The sequence below is a fragment of the Astatotilapia calliptera genome, chromosome 5 (assembly GCF_964374335.1).
Source record: "Astatotilapia calliptera chromosome 5, fAstCal68.1, whole genome shotgun sequence".
NCBI lineage: Eukaryota > Metazoa > Chordata > Actinopteri > Cichliformes > Cichlidae > Astatotilapia > Astatotilapia calliptera.
This window is the reverse complement of record NC_137426.1, coordinates 21965314-21987590: the sequence shown is the minus strand read 5'-3', so window position 1 is coordinate 21987590 and position 22277 is coordinate 21965314. Positions and strand designations below refer to the sequence as shown.

At 43.9% G+C, this 22277-nt stretch overlaps 1 protein-coding gene across 1 annotated transcript; it reads left to right on the top strand.

Moving 5' to 3' along the window:
* The first annotated feature begins 14685 nt into the window (after positions 1-14685).
* Positions 14686-17056, top strand: LOC113021710 (G-protein coupled receptor 84-like). The gene is made up of 2 exons (XM_026166421.2): positions 14686-14824; positions 15577-17056. Exon 2 carries the CDS (start codon positions 15588-15590, stop codon positions 16809-16811), a length of 1224 nt encoding a protein of 407 aa, XP_026022206.2. The 5' UTR covers positions 14686-14824; positions 15577-15587; the 3' UTR covers positions 16812-17056.
* The last annotated feature ends 5221 nt before the right edge of the window (positions 17057-22277 follow it).

Here is a 22277-nt window from a genome sequence, read left to right as displayed (position 1 = left end):
CTTATGTTTAAAATGTATATTTCTCAACATAATTACAAAGCGTTGTGTAAATGACACTTAAGTTATTAGTGCCACGGTTATAAACAGTGCACAAGTGTGATGAGTGCGTAACTTATTTGGAGAAGAAAGAACTGAAGGAGAAATGAGTAGAAGAGACTATAAAGAAGTGACTATAAACTCTGGTGGACAATAATGAAGAAATATAGAATTACAGAAGATTGTAAATTGCTGATTTGGCCTGCATACTCTCGAAAATTCCAAAGTGGACAATGGGATAGCACATTTTTAAGATGGGTCAATAAAGGAATTACAGCAATGTGTACATTAATAGATGGGACAACATTTAAATCTTTTGAGAATCTACAGAAACAATTCGGATTGGATAAATCAGATTTATTTAGGTACTTTCAATTAAGACACTTTTACAATACAGAAATTAGAAAGAAGCTCTCGAGAGAAAGAAATCGTATAATAGGAACAATAACAGGTGCATATAAAAATCTTCCATCAGGAATTCTGTCGAAATTATATGATGGCCTACAAAATTCGAATAGGAATGAAACATTATATATTAAACAAAAGTGGGAATCGGAACTACAAATTGAGTTGTCAGAGGATGATTGGCGATCCTTATGTCTCACACAGCATAACTCCACTAGCTCTAGACGATGGAGAGAATATGGTTGGAAAAATGTGATTAGGTTTTTTATTACTCCGTATATCAAAAGCAAGCAGTTGAAAACACCCCAACAATGCTGGAGATTATGTGGAGACTGGAACGCCAATCACTCACATGTGTTTTGGAAGTGTAAATATATTAAATCATATTGGGAAAGAATCGCGGCAACAATGACGAAGGTGCTGGGGTATGAAGTACTGTGTGAGGCACGAGTAATGTATTTTGGAATATGGGAAAATGTAAAAAAGGAGGACTGGTATTTGTTTAAGATTATGTTGTTGTCAAGCAAAAAGGTGATAACAAAGAATTGGCTGAAAAGCGATCCTTTAAAACTGGAAGACTGGATGGACGTAATCGAGGACATATATACAATGGAAAAAATGACTTACACTCTGAGACTGAAATCTGACAAACACCGAAAACAGTGGACAAAATGGATAATTTATAAGTCTCAGTCAGCCTTATAGGGCGGGACCTCTCGTGTTTTTTTTTTTTTTTTTTGTGTTTGTTGTTGTGTTATTATTATTATTGTCTTGTCCGTATGTAATACAAAGGAAAAAGTACAAAATAAAGAGTTATAAAAAAAAAAAGAAGTGATAGAGAGCAAATTAGGATCCACTTTGGTAATTTATTACATTGACATTAACCTATTGTCTACTATTTTCCAAAGAAATATCATGAAAAGAAGGCTGAAGGAAACTGGAAAGTGTGTTAACTGTTTAATTAATAACAGCTCTAAAAGTGCATTTTTAACTAAAGTTATATTCATTAATGTTTTGCATATTTCTTAAAGTAAAATTAAAATGCATTTTTCAAAGACGTGAATGTAATCAAGAGACTGAGTGCATGAGCTACGAAGAGTCAACGTTCTTTCCGAAAATTAGGCCTCATTTAATAAGTAAAAGTTTATTTGTTGCAATCAGTACATTTGATTGATGTATTGTTGATGCAAAGAATGACTTTCTCTATCAACGTTTAAATAAATAAATATGTCACATATTTGGGCCATCAGCACCATTTCTGTCCCTTAGTGTGACATAATGTCCTCTGGTGTGACTTTCTGGTGTGACACCCCCCCCCCCCCCCCCAAAAAAAACCCCCAAACACTTTTTTTTCTATCATTATCTCACCTGTTAAGGAGAAGCTACATTATAGATGTACATACGCTCCGCTCCATCAGTGCCTGGAGTTAAATCTGAAATATTGGTTTTTAGCTGTAAAGTTTCCTCACTTTGATGCCAAGCTTTATAAACGCACATATATCAGTATTTTGCCAACTTGGCAGCTGAGGCAGAGGGCAGAGGACAGAGGCTGGAAGATCAAGGTGCGGAAAGTGGGGTGCAGGGGCTTTGTTGCCAGTACAACAGCAAAACTGCTTAGAGAGATTGGGATCAGAGAACAGGCACAACGGCAAGCTATAAGAGAATTGGCTAACACTGCTGAGAGGACCAGTCACTGGCTATGGCTAAAAAGGGCTGACATCACTTGGGCAGCTAAGGCAGTCAGCTGACCGCGAGACACACGCCCAGGATTGATCGACCCGTGGTGGGCCTGCCTCAACAGGGGGCGTCAAAAGGGTAAAACATAACATTAGAAATTTTACCGATTGACTGAAACAGCTGTCTCGGGGCCTCCTGGGGACTGTGCAACTAACCTCATGAAACCTCAATGAAAGAATAAGAAAGAAAAATGTTCCGCTCTTCTCCCCTCTGCTCTTCTTCCCTTTTCTGGGAGGCAGTGGGGAGGTAGAGCGTACAGCCCGATCCAGCGAGGAGGTGTGGGAAGCCAGATCAGGCGCCCCCCTTCCAGATCTCCTCTCTGCTTTCTCCTATCTTATCTTACTTACTTGTCTTACTCCTCTCTATCACCTTTTCTGTCCCTTTGAAGAAATGAGGCTCCATAAATGTTAAAGAGGCAAGTATTTCTCAGGTGCAGTGAATAGATAGGATAAACTATAGAAAACTAAACAGCAAAAAGAAGAAGAAAAATAACAATTTTAACATAAACCATTGACACACTCTGGGGCCTGATCAACCCTGGCAGGGCCTCCTTGGATGAGGGTGTCTAGTGATAATGGCCGAAACACCCTATGAATCCAAGGTTCACTACTGACGATGTGTCCCAAATTTTAACATGATAATTTAGATCAGATCTCTAATCTCTAAACCTAACCAAGGAAAAAGGGCAGATTAGCTTGGGTAAAAGAACAAAAGTTGAGGCACACAACGATGTGTGCCGCTAGTAAAGTTTCTGGGCTGCTTTTCCTCATAACAGCCATCCCCCAAGATTTTCTCCATTTAAAGCTATGCATTGTCAGGGAATGAAACATCTAGTCCTTTTACTGAATTCTAACTTTCGTTTTAATGATTTGGGACAGAATTTCAAAATCATCTTGTAGGTTACAAAATTAGATAAATGTTATTAAACGTTCATCAATCAGAATATCATCTCTGTCTCATCCTTTATTTCATTTCACTAGCTGGGCCCACGTCCTCATTTATGTTTGACAGCGTTTTAGTAGGAAAAAGTGAATGCTCTGACATGAATTGAGCTGCAGTTTGGGGAAGGCCTCGAAGAGGACTGGCGATGGCTCCCGGGCCTGGCAGATCCCCATGTACTGAATAGAAGTGAAGAAGCTGAAGAATGGAGAAGAAGGAGGGAGGCAGGGTGGGGCGTGTAAACGAGAATGATCAGCTTGCAGAACTAGGGGAACCTATATAGATCAAATTCAAATTCAAATTCAAATTTTATTTGTCACACACACACAACCATACACAGTATGACATGGGGGTGAAATGCTTGTAGCTGTACAATGCCCGACCATTAAATGACAGAAGAAAAGTTTTACAATATTTACAATTTACTACAAAAATTTACAAATTAACTTAGGAATTTACAGTAAAGAATGTGCAAATAGCAGAAGAGATTATAAAGATAAGGATTATAAATTATAGGAATTATAGGATTATAGGAAATGTGTGGTGGTGCGTGTGGTGACGTGTGTGAGAATCCAGTCTTATAGTGACGTGTTTGGGAGAGTCCAGTCCTACACCTGGTTCAGGGCCCGAATAGCCTGGGGGAAGAAGCTCCTCCTCATTCTCTCTGTTTTGGCCTTAAGGGAGCGGAAGCGCTTCCCAGACCTCAACAGTGAGAAGAGTCCATTGTTGGGATGGGAGAGGTCCATCATAATCTTCCTAGCTTTGGACTTGCACCGCTTGGTGTAGATGGACAGCAGGTCAGGGAGCTCTGATTGAATGATGCGTTCTGCCGAGCGCACCACCCTTTGCAGATCTCGTCTGTCCTGCTTGGTGCTGTTCCCAAACCAGGTGCAGATGTTTGACGTCAGGACGCTCTCGATGGTGCAGGAGTAGAAGTTCTTGAGCACCTTCAGTGGCAGATGGAAGTCTCTAAGTCTTCTGAGGAAGAAGAGACGCTGACGGGCTTTCTTAACCAGGGTGTTGATGTGACAGGACCATGACAGGTCCTGAGTGATGTGGACACCCAGGTATCGGAAACTGTCCACTCTCTCCACTGGCGTGCCACTGATGATGAGGGGTTTGTAATTCCTCGCCTGCTTTGTAGTGAAGTCCACGATCAGCTCCTTAGTCTTGCTGACGTTTAGGAGGAGGTTATTCTCCTGGCACCAGGTCTCCAGGTTCCTAATCTCCTCCAGGTAGGCCGTCTCGATGTTGTCGGAGATCAGGCCCACAACAGCAGTGTCGTCAGCAAACTTGACAATGGAGGTGGTGTCGGATGTGGCTACACAGTCATAAGTGTACAGTGAGTACAGCAGGGGGCTTAAAACACAGCCCTGAGGCACTCCAGTGCTGAGTGAGATGGAGGGGGAGACTTGTTTTCCTACCCTCACTGATTGGGGTCTGTCTGTGAGGAAGTTGAGGATCCACTGACACAGTGATGAGCTGAGTCCTAGATCCGTCAACTTGGTGAAAAGCTTAGAGGGAATTATTGTGTTGAATGCTGAACTGTAGTCCACGAACAGCATCCTAACATAATTCCCTCTGCCAGTGTCCAGGTGACTCAGGGATGTGTGGAGCAGGTGAGATATGGCATCGTCTGTGGAACGATTAGTCCGGTAAGCAAACTGAAGTGAGTCGATGGTGGGAGGAAGTGAAGAAGTGATGTGATCTCTCATCAGTCTTTCAAAACACTTCATCACAATTGAAGTCAGTGCTACTGGACGGTAGTCATTGTGGCAAGCGGGCTGTTGTTTCTTTGGAACAGGGACAATAATGGACCGTTTGAAGCACGTGGGAACCACAGCTTGGGCCAGGGAGAGGTTGAAGATCTCCGTGAACACCGGTGCTAGTTGATCAGCGCAGGCTCTAAGGACCCGGCCAGGGATTGCATCTGGTCCTGCTGCCTTCCTGGTGTTCACCCTCCTGAAGGTGTTCCTCACGGCATGCTCTGTGATGACGAATGCATTTTCTTCACTGGTGCACTCCGAGCACGCGCAGCCGTTTGTTGTTTTAATAAAACGTGTTCAGCTCATCAGCCAGTGAAGCATCGGCATTCATCATTGAAGAAGCTGGTCGTTTATAGTCCGTTATAGTCCGCAGTCCTTTCCACAGGCTCCTAGAGTCGCACTGTCGTAGCTGTGACTCTAGATGGCAGCCGGAAGGAGCGTGTTTGGAGGCGTGGTCCTGCTCCTGAAATTCCGATACATAATCTCCAATAAATAAAAGATGGGAATATTTCCAAGGTGGAAAAAACAGTTATATTTTGTTTTAGTGTCCCCTAATTCATTTTAACAACTTTGGTATTAGCTTACTTTTATTCACACTGAAGTAATGAGAGACGTAACATTTCTTGCAGTTGTAAAATTTGAACATTCAAAGCCAGTAAACAATGTCTCCCATTTCATGGGTTGGCATTTGGATTAGCTTGTCTTCTTGTCACAGGTTTAGGACATGCTCAGAGAGCAGTTCTGCTGTTCCCACCTGTTAGTGAAGCCTCCACCTCCCCCTGGTGTTCATCTTCAAGAAGAGTTAACCTGTCAACTCTGCTGATGAGCTTTGCGACAAGTCGTGTTACTTAGCAGACTGTTTGTAAAAGCTTTTCACATCTACGCAGAAAATGCAGAGTAGTGGACTTTTGTGACACCGAAAGAGTCCACTCCCCACCCACTAATGCTCATGTACATGTATTTGCCCTAAGAAAAAAATCTTTATACAACAGTCTTTATACAACTTAGTTTCACTTCATATATTTCCCTTTGTTGTCCACACCCCACATGTAGTACTTTCCTACCCACCAGTGGGGCCTGCCCCTAAGTCTGAGAACGACCGTTGTAGTGGTTTCTGCTCCTAATTTTACCCACTTTCACCTTGCTTAGTCTTCTGGGAGAGGTGGTGGGCACACTGGGTTTCATTTGATTCTAGTTTTAAACTTAGGGAGGTTTTTTTCTGCACTTCTCCAAAACTGAAATGAACAACATTTGGTTGCTTCCGTCTCTTCCATCTTGTTCAAATGTATGACTCAAAGTAGGTTTAGGTCAACAGAACCTGCAACCCTTAAAAATATTTTCACAGAGCAGAAAATGTCAGAAAACAGCGACAGAACTAAGTGCTCACTGTCAAAATGCACATCCGTTACTCTGATCAAATAATGAATAGAATTTCATTTGAAACTAAAGGTTTTATTAATCAGTCATGCTTTTTCGGTCAGGTTTCAAACAATCAACACAACACACCAAACATGTGATTTCACGTGTGCTTTACACATTGTTTTCACTCAAGAATTCTTTTTTATTAGTTCTTTTTTTGGATGCTGCTGCAGTAGCAGCAGACACGGGGCATGAGACAGACACAAGAAATGATCACAAATGTGTAAATCGTGCAGCTGCTCAGAGTGACATCAGGCTGCTTTTCTCCTCTCAAATTGTGTGACAGGAGCACGTGTGACAGTGAGTAACCATGGTTACAGGGGACGGTCTGAAACTCATGATCCCCAGTAAAAGATCTCAGGTTATTATATCCCTCTAAAATCAAGGCTGTGCTCAAATACTGAAACTTAGTTAAAAAAAAATTACTGCTGTAAACTTAATAACACTGACATCATTCCATAGGAAATAATATGTGCACTGTGTCACTGATGTTATTTCAGAAGTGAAAAATGAACCCTTCTCCTGACTGCATTTGGTGTAACTTCCCTGTTCATGTTTTGTTGTGCTTTTCAAAGATATGCATGTCTGGCATTGGGTGCATGCCATGAAGAAGACAATAGAAGTTAATGTATTCTGTTATGCTCCATTTGATACTACTATTCTAAAACCACTCTGTGAAGTGTAAAATAAATACAATGTAGAATCTACATAGAATCTACATTGTATTTACAATGTATTTATCTACATTGTAGATAAATACAATGCAATGACAAAAACACTGTAAAGGGAGAGTGATCATTAAAAAATAAAATACTGCGAGGAGAGGTGGAGAATGAACTTAACCTGGGTGTCTATTGTCTTGTGTAGTCTGGGAGATGATTGGATGATGGGATGGTTGCAGTTTTCTCTGAGGTGGGGTCGAGTGGGCCACCCCGGGATCTGTGGGGCTGGGCGGTGCTGCTGCACCGATCCAGATGGGTCTGGGCCTCCCTGCTGCTGCAGCGCCGGGTGCGGTCTGCTTGTCTGCACCCCAGGGAAAAGGGTAACATCTCCTGGGTCTAGGTGCAGTTTTCCCCACTGGGGGCAAGGGTACCTGAACCTGGGTATAGAGCATGTTTGGGGAGTGTGATTGTGTGTACAGGTCATAATGCTTGACATTTTATATTCATTTAAAAAGTGTTGTTATTAAAAGACAAAAGTCAAAATACAAAAGATTTCAGGGCTGCACAAAGCCCCAAGTCAAAGGAGCTTGCAAAGAAAAGCGTCTGGACTTCTTTAAGTTGCTTGAAGACGTTTCACCTCTCATCCGAGAAGCTTCTTCGGTTCTAAGGTCAAATGGTGGAGAGTCCCAGATATAAACCTAGTGGGAGTAACCCCCCACAGAGGGACAAAAGGACCCCCTGATGATCCTCTAATCGCCTGAGCCAAGGTGTGAAACTGGGTGTGGGTCCCAATCAGCCAGGGTTTTGGGTGAGCTCATTGTGAAACCTGGCCCCACCTTATCATGCGAATTCCCGAGGTCAGATGGCCCAGGATGTGAGTGGGCGTTAAGGCGTCTGGGGAGGGAACTCAAAACTGGATTATAGATGGCAGACAGTTGGTGTCGTAAACCCCCGCCTCTGTTCAAAGTAGGGCTGCCACGATTAGTCGACTAGTCACGATTACGTCGACTATCAAAATCGTCGACGACTGATTTAATAGTCGACGCGTCATTTGAAGCTTTGTAAGATCCCAAAAGCAGGAATAAGTGGCAGGATTTAAGAGTGTAATAACGGACTGAAACAGAAGATGGCAGCACTGCATGTACAAGGATGCCAGCTGCCGTTAAACCCCGAAGAAGAAGAAACTGTGTCCCAGAATTCATAGCGCGGCCCAGCGCAGTTGTCAACAATGGCGGCAGCTAGTTAGTTTTAATATTACTCTTATTATTCTTTCTGGGTCACAAAATAAACGTTTAACATATTTTCAGGCGAGAATGTAGCTGTGTAAACCTCAAATATCTGCTCAGTTTATCAAGACACCACATATTTTCAAAAGCGCTCCGGGGGCCATGAGAGCACCGGACTCCCGGCAGATCGTTTTCAAACCCACCGCCCTACTCAGGTTAAACATATACAAGTCACTTAGATAACTTAAAAATGTTATTGTTTGGCTTTTTTCAGTATTTTATTTGTTCCTGAGTAAATCGGCTGAGTTTATTAAACTCCACCGAAACAATCTGCACATTTAATTAGAATTCAATTAACTATCATCTTGTCTTTATTTTTAGTTAGCACAGACCTTAAACACTTAAAGCTGTAAGCTAATGATAGTTATATAAGAGCAGATGCTGCTGGTGCAATAAGCTGTACTTTTACGTTCAATGGATGATGATCTGATTAGTCGACTAATCGCAAAAATAATCGGTGACTAGTCGACTATCAAAATAATCGTTTGTGGCAGCCCTAGTTCAAAGATGGTCGCTCACAGTGGACATAGATGGCTTCTTTCACTCCTCTTTCAAACCACCTGTCCTCTCTGTCCAAAATGTGAACATTGGCATCCTCGAAAGAGTGTCCTTCATCCTTAAGATGCAGATGGACTGCTGAGTCTTGTCCTGTGGAGGTGGCTCTTCTGTGTTGTGCCATGCGCTTGTGAAGTGGCTGTTTGGTCTCTCCAATGTAGAGGTCTGAGCATTCCTCGCTGCACTGTACAGCATACACCACATTGTTAAGTCTGTGTTTTGGAGTTTTGTCTTTCGGGTGAACCAGTTTCTGTCTGAGCGTGTTGCTGGGTCTGAAATACACTGGGATGTCATGCTTGGAGAAAACTCTCCTGAGTTTTTCTGATACACCGGCTACATAGGGGATGACAATGTTGTTGCGTCTGTCCTTCTTATCCTCCCTCTCTGGTGTCTGATCTTCTTTTCTGTGCCTCTTTGCTGACTTTAAGAACGCCCATTTAGGATAGCCGCACGTTTTGAGTGCTTCCTTTACATGTGTGTGTTCCTTCTTTTTTCCTTCAGGCTTAGAGGGAACATGTTCTGCCCGGTGGTGTAGGGTCCTAATTACTCCAAGTTTGTGTTCCAAAGGGTGATGGGAGTCAAAGAGGAGGTACTGGTCCGTGTGTGTGGGCTTCCGGTAAACTTCGTTGTTGAGGTTGCCGTTCTCTTCAATGTGCACAGCGCAATCCAGGAAAGGCAAACAGTTGTCCTTTGTGTCTTCCCTGGTGAACTTGATGTTTTTATCCACAGCGTTAATGTGCGCAGTGAAGGATTCCACTTCTTGTGTCTTGATTATGACCCAGGTGTCGTCTACATATCTGTACCAGTGGCTGGGTACTCTTCCCTTGAAAGAGCCAAGAGCCTTCCTTTCCACTTCCTCCATGTAAAACCTTTACATGGAGGAAGTAGGTGACAGTAGGCTACAATAGGTGACACGGGGGAGCCCATGGCACAGCCATGTTTTTGTCTGTAAAAGCCTTCGTTGTACTTGAAATATGTAGTGGTGAGGCAGAGGTCTAACAGTGTGCAAATCTGATCGGGTGTGAAGTTGGTCCTGTCCTCCAAGGAGCTGTCTTCTTGTAGTCGTTTTCTGACAGTCTCCACAGTCTCCGTGGTGGGTATGCAAGTGAAGAGAGACTACATAGAAGGACATCATGGTTTCATCTGGATCCAGGGTAAGTTTCTGGACCTTGTCAGTGAAGTCGGTGGAGTTCTTGATGTGGTGTGGGGTGTTCCCCATGAGAGGAGCAAGGATGGTAGCAAGGTGTTTAGCAATGTTATAAGTGGCTGAGTTTATGCTACTGACTATGGGTCTGAGTGGGACAGCTTCTTTGTGGATTTTAGGAAGTCCGTAAATGCAGGGTATGGCATCCCCTGGGTAAAGGCGGTGATATGTAAGGCAGTCAATGATTTTGTCCTTTTCAAAGTCTTGAAATTAGCTCACCCTGGCTGATTGGGACCCACACCCGGTTTCACACCTTGGCTCAGGCGATTAGAGGATCATCAGGGGGTCCTTTTGTCCCTCTGCGGGTGGATACTCCCACTAAGTTTAAATCTGGGACTCCCCACCATTTGACCTTAGAACTGAAGAAGCTTCTCAGATGAGAGGTGAAACGTCTTCAAGCAACTTAAAGAAGTCCAGACGCTTTTCTTTGCAAGCTCCTTTGACTTGGGTCTTTGTGCAGCCCTGAAATCTTTTGTATTTTGACTTTTGTCTTTTAATACCAACACTTTTTAAATGAATATAAAATGTCAAGCATTATGACCTGTACACACAATCACACTCCCCAAACATGCTCTATACCCAGGTTCAGGTACCCTTGCCCCCAGTGGGGAAAACTGCACCTAGACCCAGGAGATGTTCCCCCTCCCCCCCCCCCCACCCCCCCACCCCCACCCCCCACCGCAGGGAAAAGGGTAACACTACCTGGCTCTGGGTGCAGTTCCCCCCTCCAGGGGCAAGGGTACCTAGACCCGGTTTGTAGAGTACGCTTGGGGAGTGTGATCGTGTGTACAGCGTCTCTTTATCTCTGTCTCCACGTTGGTTGAGTGTGGAGTAAGTGTATATGAGAGCATGAGGGTGGGAATGGATGTTTGTATCTGTGTGTACCTGTATGTCTGTGTCTATATGTCAGGTTGGGTGTCAGGTGCCACCTCTCTGGGGACATCTCAGGCCCTCCAAGGTTTGGAGGCCTATCTCCCTACCACCACTTCCCCTGCCAGTGGCGGACTCCCTCAGACATCGGTGCGTTGGTGGTTCTTTGTGTCCGGGGATGGGCGTCCAGGTAAACACCGGCTCACTCCTTGGCGGCCGCTTATCGGGGCCTGGAGCCTGGGGCTCGCTCGGGCCACTTCGGAGGTGGGGTGTCCCCAGCCTCTCGGCCTGGGGCTCGGTCACTCAGGCACGGCTGGCTGCCGGCGGAGCTCACGGGCGCGTCACTGCAACTCCCCCTGGTTTCTGCTCTGCTGAGTGAGCCCTCATCTGGGACTCTCCTCAGCTCTTTCTGGGACAGTGGCGCGGCTGCCCCTCTGTTGGTCTTCCTTGGTCTCTTGTGTTCTGGGGGCCTCTGGATGTCTGGAGTTTTGATCTCCTCCATACCTGCTTCATGCCCTGGAGGACGGGGCTGTGGCCCCCCCACACCCTCTAGCAGATCATTACATGAAGGAACCTTTAAAAAAAAAAAAACAAGCGCGTCCATGCTCACAGGTGTACACACGGGTGACCACACCCACAAACTACACCCTTTTTGGCTCCTACCTCAAAGCACACTGTGTTCTGTTGATCTTATGTGCTGCACAATAATGTTTAATATTTAGTATTTACTGTCATATTCCCATATATCATTGTCCATCCATCCATCCATCCATCCATCCATCTTCATCCGCTTTATCCGGGGCTGGGTCGCGGGGGCAGCAGCCTAAGCAAAGAGGCCCAGACCTCCCTCTCCCCAGCCACCTCCTCCAGCTTATCCGGGGGAATACCAAGGCGTTCCCAGGCCAGCCGAGAGATATAATCTCTCCAGCGTGTCCTGGGTCTGCCCCGGGGCCTCCTCCCGGTGGGGCATGCCTGGAACACCTCACCCAGGAGGCGCCCAGGGGGCATCCTTGTCAGATGCCCGAACCACCTCAGCTGGCTCCTTTCGATGTGGAGCAGCAGCTGCTCTACTCTGAGCCCCTCCCGGATGGCCGAACTTCTCACCCTATCTCTAAGGGAGAGGCCAGCCACCCTTCGGAGGAAGCTCATTTCTGCCGCTTGTATCCGCGATCTCGTTCTTTCGGTCACTACCCACAGCTCGTGGCCATAGGTGAGGGTAGGGACGTAGATCGACCGGTAAATTGAGAGCTTCGCTTTTACACTCAGCTCCCTCTTCACCACGACGGACCGGTGCAGCGTCCGCATTACTGCTGCAATACCTCCCACAGGACACCCCGAGGGACACGGTCGAATGCCTTCTCCAAGTCCACAAAACACATGTAGACTGGTTGGGCAAACTCCCATGCATCCTCAAGTATCCTGGAGAGGATAAAGAGCTGGTCCAGTGTTCCGCGACCAGGACGAAAACCGCATTCATATACTGAAGTGCTGGCGGAGCGCTGCTGACGTCGACTGAGAAAATTGTCAGGCGGTGGAAGGAATACTTCGAGGACCTCCTTAATCCCACTGACACGTCTTCCGAGGAGGAAGCAGAGTCTGGGGATGAGGGGAATGACCCGCCAATTTCCGGGGGCGAGGTCACTGAGGTCACTCTTTGGTGGCAGAGCCCCTGGTGTTGATGAGGTCCGCCCCGAGTTCCTGAAGGCTCTGGACGTTGTAGGGCTGTCCTGGTTGACATGCCTCTGCAATGTTGCGTGGAGATCAGGGGCAGTACCTGTGGACTGGCAAACCGGGGTGGTGGTCCCCATCTTTAAGAAGGGGGACCGGAGGGTGTGTTCCAACTACAGGGGAATCACACTCCTCAGCCTCCCTGGGAAAGTCTATGCCAGGGTGCTGGAAAGGAGAGTTCGTCCGTTAGTCGAACCTTGGATACATATATCATTGTGATGTTGTTTATTCTATTACTCTTGTTCTCTTCTGCTTGTTTTCTTTTTTCTTTCTCAGCAGGTGATCCAGGTGATTGATATATGCATTTTTTTTTCTTTTTCTTTTTTTTTTCCTGCTCATTCTGTTGGTTTTTGTTTTTTGCCCTTCTCCCCTGTCCCTCTTCTCAGCTGTTTCTCTTTCCCTCTTTCTCTCTCCCCTTCTTTCCCCCAGTCAAGTCTGTCCCGTATTCAGTAAGTGAAAATAAAATGAACAATAAAAGGTGAATCAAATGGACCATTACGGCAAGGCTGGGATGGTCAATTTGGTAAAGTAAATCCGTTGGGCATCTTTCTTTGCCTTTAGACAACAATTCTGATGGCAAAAGAGCCAAACGGGACAGGCAAAAAAAAAAAAAAAAGAAGAAGTCCAGACGCTTTTCTTTGCAAGCTCCTTGACTACGATGACCTGGATGACTGAGAACCTTCACAGACAAAGCCCCCAGTGTTTCATTATGCACTTTGTAACATTGCTGTTAAGGACTTTAGACAATTAATGTTTGTTAGTATTATAATAAGTAAGTAAAGTTAATTTATTAAGCATTTTCCACAGACAAACAGTCACAAAGTGCTGCACACAAAAAGCATAAAATAAACAAGAGCATTACCTGGCATAACAGCCAGTTAAAAAGATACAATTAGAGACAATAAATAATCTGAAAAAATCTTTCAATAGAAATCCCGTTTTTAAAAAAAGTCAGAGAAACAGCATAGTTACAGCTGTTCCACCGCTTCTGTCAGAGATCGGAGGTGAATAGAAAAACTGTCTCCAGGACATCGTATTGAAAGGTGTCAGACTTAATTTTCATACTGCCAAGTCAAAACCATGTTTCATGTGAAATAAACACAAGCTTTCGGGAACCCTCTGTGGTGCACAGTGGAAACAATATTCAGAAACTCTCCTTTTTGTCCTTTTGTCCTTTTACTGCCACACAGTGGAAAAGTCTTACTTAAGAACAGGATTTGCTTAATAATACATGTCATATATGTTAAAAACATCCTCTTTATTAACTGCCACAACTTCCCCCCCCCACAACTTTGTTGCAATTCTGTACTCAAAGAGACAAGAAAAGACGTCACAGACAATTTCAGTAGTTGTTCTGCATTTTCTCGTGACTCACTGCTTACTGCTCTGTGTGTATGTTGCATTTGAGACCTCATAAAATGGTCTCTATTTACAGAAACAGGAAACTATAAAGGGACAAATTTGTGGTTTGGCGGTAACACTTTTATCTGTCTGTTACTAACCTGCAGATGCAAAGGAGATGCATTTGTCAGTATGCAGCTTTGGACAGTGTTTCCTGTCCAAAGCAAAGTAGAAAATTAATTTAAATACTTCAGATTGGACTGGACTATTTAGGACTTAGATTGTTATACATTTTTCAAGGGATTCCATTTTCATTACTTGTATCAAATGCTGTTTCGTCCCTTGAGTTGCTCTGTCATGCCTTTACTGAAGTCACCATCATTTGCTGCCTGTTTTTGGTTCTTAGCATCTTTTGTCTGTTTCAGTTGTCATGAAATGACAAGGGAGCGACTCACCTGATCATTAAACTCCACGTCGGTCTTCTAAAAGCAGACAGCTGTGCATAAAAATGTAATCCATAAAATAATGCAGTACCTTTTGATTGAAGTACTGTGCAAATACTGTGATAATGATCAAAATATTTCATGCCATGCACACATAACTCATAGATAGATGAAAAAATTTTTTGGACATCTAATTATTACATCAGAAATTAGGAAAATGGAAAAATACACTCAATCTTGCTTCCCAAATTTAGACAGTGGAAATTCCCTGCTTCAAATCACTTCACAGTGTAACAGGTACTTAAGCAACACAGAGGAGACACATGCTCACAGTGGCATCAGCAGAAAGAGAAACATTCAGTGTGGCGGTGCACTGCAAAGAATTACTCGGCTACATGTTAACAGTCAGAACGGGGACCACAAGTATTTAAAGGTGAGAACTTTTTTCTTTTCTCATGATTTTCCTTGATTATTGGTAATGACTGTTTATGATCATCTTTAACTACTGAAGTGTTTTTTTATGTTAAGTCTTATTTTTGGATCAGTTACATTTTAGCTTAATTAAATGCAGTTTTTCCGCCATAACATCTAAGTAGAAGTTTTAAATTTGAGTTCAGCTGAAAGGCAATTTAAGGGTTGCATTAAGTGAGCTGAACTTGACTAACAGAAAACAAAACCAGTTTCTACTTCATTTTGGTTAACACTGTTGACATTTTCAGGTGACAGCGTTTGATTAAATCAGCCAAAGCAGTAAATTATGTTTACTAAATTAATTGATCATTAAATGCAAGATTTTCCTAAAACTACAAAGATCAAAGCACAAGAAATATAATCACACAGTGACACAAATGAATAACTAAGACAGAAACTCAAAGTTTTCATGTTGTAAACGACTTGCTCTTTTGCCCTGTAACAGGGTGGACCCTGGGCTATACATAACCACATAAAATATCTTTGATCAAGTGTTCCTGCATTTCAGCAACTGCATTTCATTGCCTTGTACTTGTGACATGTGCAATGACAATAAAGTTGAATTCTATTCTATTCCTGCTCTTCACAACAAAGTAAATGAGCGGTGTTTCTAAAAAAGGAAGTGGTTAACTGTGTAATCCACCTGTAGCTTCCCTTTTAACTTTCAGTAAGCACAGTGCAAAGACATTAACCAGTGTTTTGATTCCTGTTTAGTTGACAGAATAATGATGAATCAAACAAACCACACCGAGGATGTCTTCTCCTGCTACAGTCCTTCTGTTGAAATCTACCGGTACTTCGCTGTGCTGTGGGGATGTGCTGTAACCATCACGGGTACGGTCGGGAACCTGATGACCGTTCTGGCTTTCGTTTTAGACCCACGTCTGAGGACTCGCTTCAATGTGCTCATTGTCAACCTGGCTGTCGCTGATCTCTTGTACTGCACCATCCTGCAGCCCATCTCCGTCGACTCCTATCTACACCTCAGGTGGCGCAGTGGTCATCTGTGGTGCAGAATCTTCGGCCTGCTCCTCTTCCTCTCCAACTCTGTCTCCATCATTACCCTCTGCCTGGTAGCAGTGGGCAGATATCTCCTGGTCGCAAAGAGAGCTGTGTTTGACCGTGTTTTTTCTAACCACGGTCTTACTTTACTCATCATCTTTGCGTGGGCGCTCGGCCTGGTCAGCTTTGGTCCACTCTGGTCTGTCTATGTGTTTGTGCCACAGGTGTGCACTTGCAGCTTCCATCGTACCGAGGGTCGTCCTTACACCACCATCCTGCTATTTTTTTATTTTTTTATTGGTCTGGGCATTGTTGGTGCATTCTACCTGCTCATTTACAAAAAAGTTCAGGCTGCATCACAGGCTCTGCTCCGCTACAGACTCAGCCGCCAGTCATCCAAGACAAAACCAGCAAATTCAGTTCAAGGGACCGACGACAGCGGTGTGGAGAGCGGCATAAAGACATGCACCTCTGATCTGAGCAGCCATGAAATATCCCAAAACATGGATGTGAAAAATCAAAATGTGACCTGTGAAAAGTCTTCCTTTTTCACCACAAGCAATGACACAGCATTAAATTCATCAGCAGCACAGAAGCCTTCCACTGATATCATCGAAAAACCACCTACAACCACACCTGCTAAAACAGCTCACTCATCGCATTCTGCAACCTCAGGGGACGACAGTGAATTCAAGCGTGTGACACGGATGTGCTTCACTGTTTTCCTCTGTTTTGTGTTCTGCTTTGTCCCATTTCTGTTGCTGAACATAGCCGACAAACAGAACCGCGCTCCACAGGTATTGCACATGTTCTGTGCCAATCTCACCTGGCTCAACAGCTGCATTAACCCTGTGCTGTATGCCATCATGAACCGCCAGTTTCGACAGGCCTATCATGTGGTGCTGAGTAAGATGGCGGCTCCCTTTACCCGCCTCTACAGCAGGTAAAACATGCCGCTACTGGATCCTGATTCCTTGGAACTGAAACTTGTCCGACATACAACACTGCTTTTATCACTCTTGTTATTCATGTTACATTACAGCTCTTTAATACGCACAAAAATCTTAACAATTATATTTTTATATGTTGTCATCTTTAGAGGGATGTTTCACAGTGTTCTGTACTTTGTATATACCCAAACCAGAACATGTGTTTTTGTTATGTAATAAATTATATATTGTAATACATATTACATTGTTGTATTTGTTACACGTCATTATTTTGTGTCACTTACATCATATTTAAAAAACCCTCCAGGATTACAAAATCAGTGCTGGATATTGCTTTTCAATGCAACACGCCTTATTTCAGCAACTCAGGAACTTAGGACTCTACACTGTGTCTCAATTCTGTACTTCCTTTGCTGATAGTGACTAATGGTAAGAATAGGTCAGGTCATGCAGCCTTTAGGGTAATATGTGGGTGAAACGTGCATGTACAAACATGTTCGGGTTATCAGTATTTTACTCACTTCGGCACAAAGGAAGCTGATGGAAAAAGTGCCAGAAGCAGCAATGGTTAATTCAAATGTGAAAGTTGTGACACAGCACAAGTCAAAGCGTAAAAGCAGTGTATGTGGTGCTTTCCTTGGAAATTATAAGTATAGTATAAAGTATGAACTGCTTAACATGTTTAAGCTTAACAGTAACTACAGTAACTTAACCTTGTAAATCTTATCTTGAGTCAGCCTTGTCATCCAGCTGCTGAAAGTAAGTAAAGCCTGGTTGTAATCTGTGGTGAAAAAGTTTGCTGTTTCCACCTTTAGTGGGAGCAGTTTTCTTGCATATTGTGCTACTTTTGATATTGAAGTGTTTTTTCTGTGACAAGGAAACCATTAACATGGCTCTTGCTCTTGGACATGCTTAACCTTGTCTCCTTGTTAGAGGTTTTTTTTTGTGGTAATGATTTTCCTTGATTACTTGTTTACGATCATCTTTAACTCCTTTAAGTGTTTTTTTTTTAAAGTAAGTCTTTCTTTGGCTCACTTACATTACAGCTTCATCAAATGCAGTGTTTCACTAACAGACAGCCAGTGGAAGTTTTAAATTTCAGTTCAGTTGAAAGGCAGTTTAAGGGTTGCATTAAAAAACACACTGATTCTGAATTTTTAGTAAATTGAACAGTAAAACAAAACCAGTTTCTACTTCAATGCATTTGCAGGTGACAGGGTTGCATTAAATCAGCCACGGGAGTAAATCATTTTTAATAAATTGATTGATGATTAAGTGAAAGATTATTCTACAATTACAAAAATCTAAGCACAAAAAATATAGTGTCACACTATATTCATTAACCACAACAAATGACGGATTCTGCTCTTGCTCTTGACGAAGGCAGTCGCACTTTTCTCCTCCTCCTCCTCTCCCTTAGCTTCCCTTCTTAGCCTCTTATGTCCTTGTCTAGTCTCGTGGTTTTTTTGTATTTTCCCTGGAACGTTCTCTCACAGTCTGTTCTTGTCATGGTCCTGGGTCTCCTGACCCAGCGTTTTTAGTTCCTTGTGATGTTTGTATTATTGTACTTGTGTGTGATTTATTCTATGGTTTCTAGTTTTGATCCGTTGCCCTTCATGTCTCTCTGTGTCCCCTCTGTTCTGTGTAAGTCTGTGTCTGCATGTTTGAGTTTCCCTCTGTCGTTTGGTTCATCGAGTCCTCTGCCTCATGGTTTATGTCTCTGTGTTTCTTAGTTGCTGTCTCCACTGTGTCAAGTTCGCGTCTCTGTGTGATCCTTCCTGTTTTACTTTGAAGGTCCGTGTCTTATGTGAATGTGTCCTGCTTTGCTTGTCTCGTCTGTTGATAGGAGTTATGTGGGTAGTTCAGCTTCACCACTAGGGGGCTGTCTAACCAAATTCAGAATCAGAATCAGAATCAGAAAGGGTTTTATTGCCAAATGTTGAGCAGGTTTACAACATTAGGAAATTGCTGCGGTGCTTCAGTGCAAACATACTGTCATAAATTGCGCTTAAATAGACATGAAAAAATAAAAGTAAGAATAAGAATTAAAAGTGCTACGTAGAAAGATATATGCATGAGATATACATGAGATATATACATGAGAATAAGAATTAAACGTGCTATGTAGAAAGATATATACATGAGTGCAGGTGGTGATCAGTGCCAAAACATGGAATGATGCAGTGAACACAGCGTAGGGTCGTGTGTTAGTGGTGGGAACAGTCGTACGTTTATTGTTGATGTGTCCAACAGCAGAGGGGAAGAAACTGTTCTTATGGCGAGAGGTTCTGGTGCGAATGGACCGGAGCCTCCTGCCTGAGGGGAGCAGGTCAAACAGACTGTGTCCAGGGTGAGAAGGGTCAGCTGAGATCCGAGCTGCACGCCGCAGTGTCCTGGAGGTGTACAGGTCCTGCAGAGATGGGAGTCTACAGCCAATCACCTTCTCAGCAGAGCGCACAACACGCTGCAGTCTCTGTTTGTCCCTGATAGTGGCTCCAGCGTACCACACGGTGATGGAGGAGGTGAGGATGGACTCGATGATTGCAGTGTAGAATTGCATCATCGTCCGTGTTGGCAGGTTGAATCTCTTCAGCTGCCTCAGGAAGTACATCCTCTGCTGGGCTTTCTTGATGACGGAGGTGATGGTGGGCTCCCACTTCAGGTCCTGAGTGATGGTGGTACCCAGGAAGCGGAATGAGTCCACAGAGGTGATGGGGGTGTCAGTCAGGATGATGGGGGGGAGTGGGGCTGTGTGCTTCCTGAAGTCCACAATAATCTCCACTGTCTTCTGGGCATTCAGCACCAGGTTGTTGTGGCTGCACCAAGACACCAGACATTCAACCTCCCTCCTGTAGGCAGACTCATCCCCGTCCGAGATGAGCCCAATAACGGTGGTGTCATCTGCAAACTTGATTAGCTTGACAGACTGGTGGGTGGAGGTGCAGCAGTTGGTGTACAGGGAGAAGAGCAGAGGAGAAAGAACACAGCCCTGAGGGGAGCCGGTGCTGATGGTCCGAGAGTCCGAGACATTCTTTCCCAGCCTCACATGCTGCTTCCTGTCCGTCAGGAAGTCAGTGATCCACCGGCAGATGGGATCAGGCACATTCATCTGGGAAAGCTTGCCTCGGAGATGGTCTGGAAGGATGGTGTTGAAGGCAGAGCTGAAGTCCACAAACAGGATCCTGGCGTAGGTTCCTGGGGAGTCCAGATGCTGCAGGATGAAGTGTAGGGCCATGTTGATGGCGTCATCTACAGACCTGTTGGCTCTGTATGCAAACTGCAGGGGGTCCAGGAGGGGGGCCGTGAGGGTCTTGAGATGGGAGAGAACTAGGCGCTCAAATGACTTCATGACCACAGATGTCAGAGCCACGGGTCTGTAGTCATTTAGTCCAGTGATCCTAGGTTTGTGATATATAAATTGTGATATATACTGTGTCGTAGAAGCAGCGGCAGGTTATGTTTGCGTGCATGGATGTGAGCCACGTTAAAATAAAGAAGCTTGCTCACTACTACTGATGTTTTATTGAAAACACGACATCGTCAGTCCTGATTTCTCCCAGCTGTGCCCTCCTTCTGTGTCTCATTCCCCTCGTTACTCCCCAGTGTATTTAAACCCTGTGTTTCTCTGAGTCAGTGTTGTGTTGTCCCTCATGCTGTGTGGATCTCCCTGTGTCTCCTTGTCTCCCTCCTTGTGAGTTTTAGTTTGTTGGTCCCAGTTTAGATTAGTTTAGTTTGTATGTTTTTCCCCTGCCAGCAAATAAAGCTGTGTTTTGAGTTCACCCCCCCGAGTCTGTGAGTCCTGCATTTGGATCCAACTCCTGCCTGCCGCACAGCGATTCATGACAGTTCTCTAAAACCTAAAACAGGAATTATGGATTGGATCAACTGGTCCTTAAATGCAATTAGCACCCCTTTCTCAACGAGAAGTTTGGGCTTGGGTGAGCCTGAGTGCTGAAGATATCTACCTATTCGGAACCATGGTAACAGGGTTCTGGCGGATCGGAGCTGGCTTGGCCCTGACTTATCGAAGAATTAAGGAAGCGGAACCTGTTGTTCAAACCCCCACAAGGCTGCCCGCTGGGATTGAAACAATGGGAGAGGCGTGAGTTTCTCAAAATGGGTTTGAGTGCAGCACGGATAAGATCTTGGAAAGGCTACGGCTGCTATAAATACTCATAAGATCTCTGACTGCAGACTGGATTACACCTCGGAAGGGTTAGCTCGGAATCTCTGTGCGCAAATTGGATGACATCTCGGGGAGACGCACTGCCGTGAGTTCTCAGAATCTGCTCCTTGAGCACAAGAAATGACAACATCACAGAACGACTGTGTTTAGTCTGTTCCTTCCCATTCCATGCAAGGCCACCTGGGTTGGCTGGAAGACTGTTTACTTAGCCTAGCAGGGCGAAGGACACTGTCTCAGCTGAACTCTGGACACGCACACACATACATATACACTGATATGCACACACCCATCATTTTTTTTCTGTTCTCAAACTGATCTCCCTGTTGGAGCTCAGTCTGTGGGGGAGTTATTTTTTTTTCTCCTTATCTTTCCTCATGTGGTGCATTTTTCCATTGTTATACCTCTCTGACCTGTCTTCCCCATGTGATGTTTTGTGTAATGTATGTATGGTCGGAGGGTAAGATGGCGCAGCCATTGCGTGCAATAGGTCGGCAGCCTTATGAAATTTCCCCTTGTGGGACTAATAAAGGTATATCAAATCAAATAAAACAGAAACTCAAAGCTTTCATGTTGTAAACCACTTGCCCCTGTAACAGGGTGGACACTGAGCTATACAGAACTACTATTGAAAGTACAGGAAGTAGCAGGGTGACACTAATTCATGCCATTTCTTTTTTTGTTAAACAAAAATATTTAATCTATTATCACTAGACATAGCTTGTAAATCTTATCTAGAGTCAGCCTTGTGAACCAGCCTTTGTTTCTAACCTCTAAGTTCAGTATGTAGCCCACTGAATTGTGTTTTGTTTTGTTTTTTTGTTTTTTGAATTGTGTTAAATAAATTTCCCTTAGTAATTTTGGAAAATTCACAATACAAAAACATTCACAATATCACAACTATTTTATTTATTGCTTTAAAGTGCTTTAGAGACAAGCACATTTACACTCCAGGTCTCCAAAAAAAACTAGTTTCAATTTTCTGACCAGTTATGGATTTATTAAGAAAATTACTCACATATAATTAAATTATCAGCTCCATCACTGATTTTTTCTTTCAGCTTTATTAGTGAAATTTTCTCTCTCTCTCTCCCTTACTCTATGTGCAGTCGATGGATCACAGCTGTGATCTGTGAAATAACCCAAATACAACCAAAAACAACCCAAAACACCTTGAAATTATCACAAGGGGAACAGAAACATGGTAAACAGTTTCACTTATTGGTTGCAGGCACGTGCTGCTAGTGGTGACCTATACTGAGCCTCTTCGCTGAGATTTG

Excerpts from the sequence above, each read along its gene's own strand:
- LOC113021710 (XM_026166421.2), top strand. The coding sequence starts at position 15,588 with ATGATGAATCAAACAAACCACACCGAGGATGTCTTCTCCTGCTACAGT.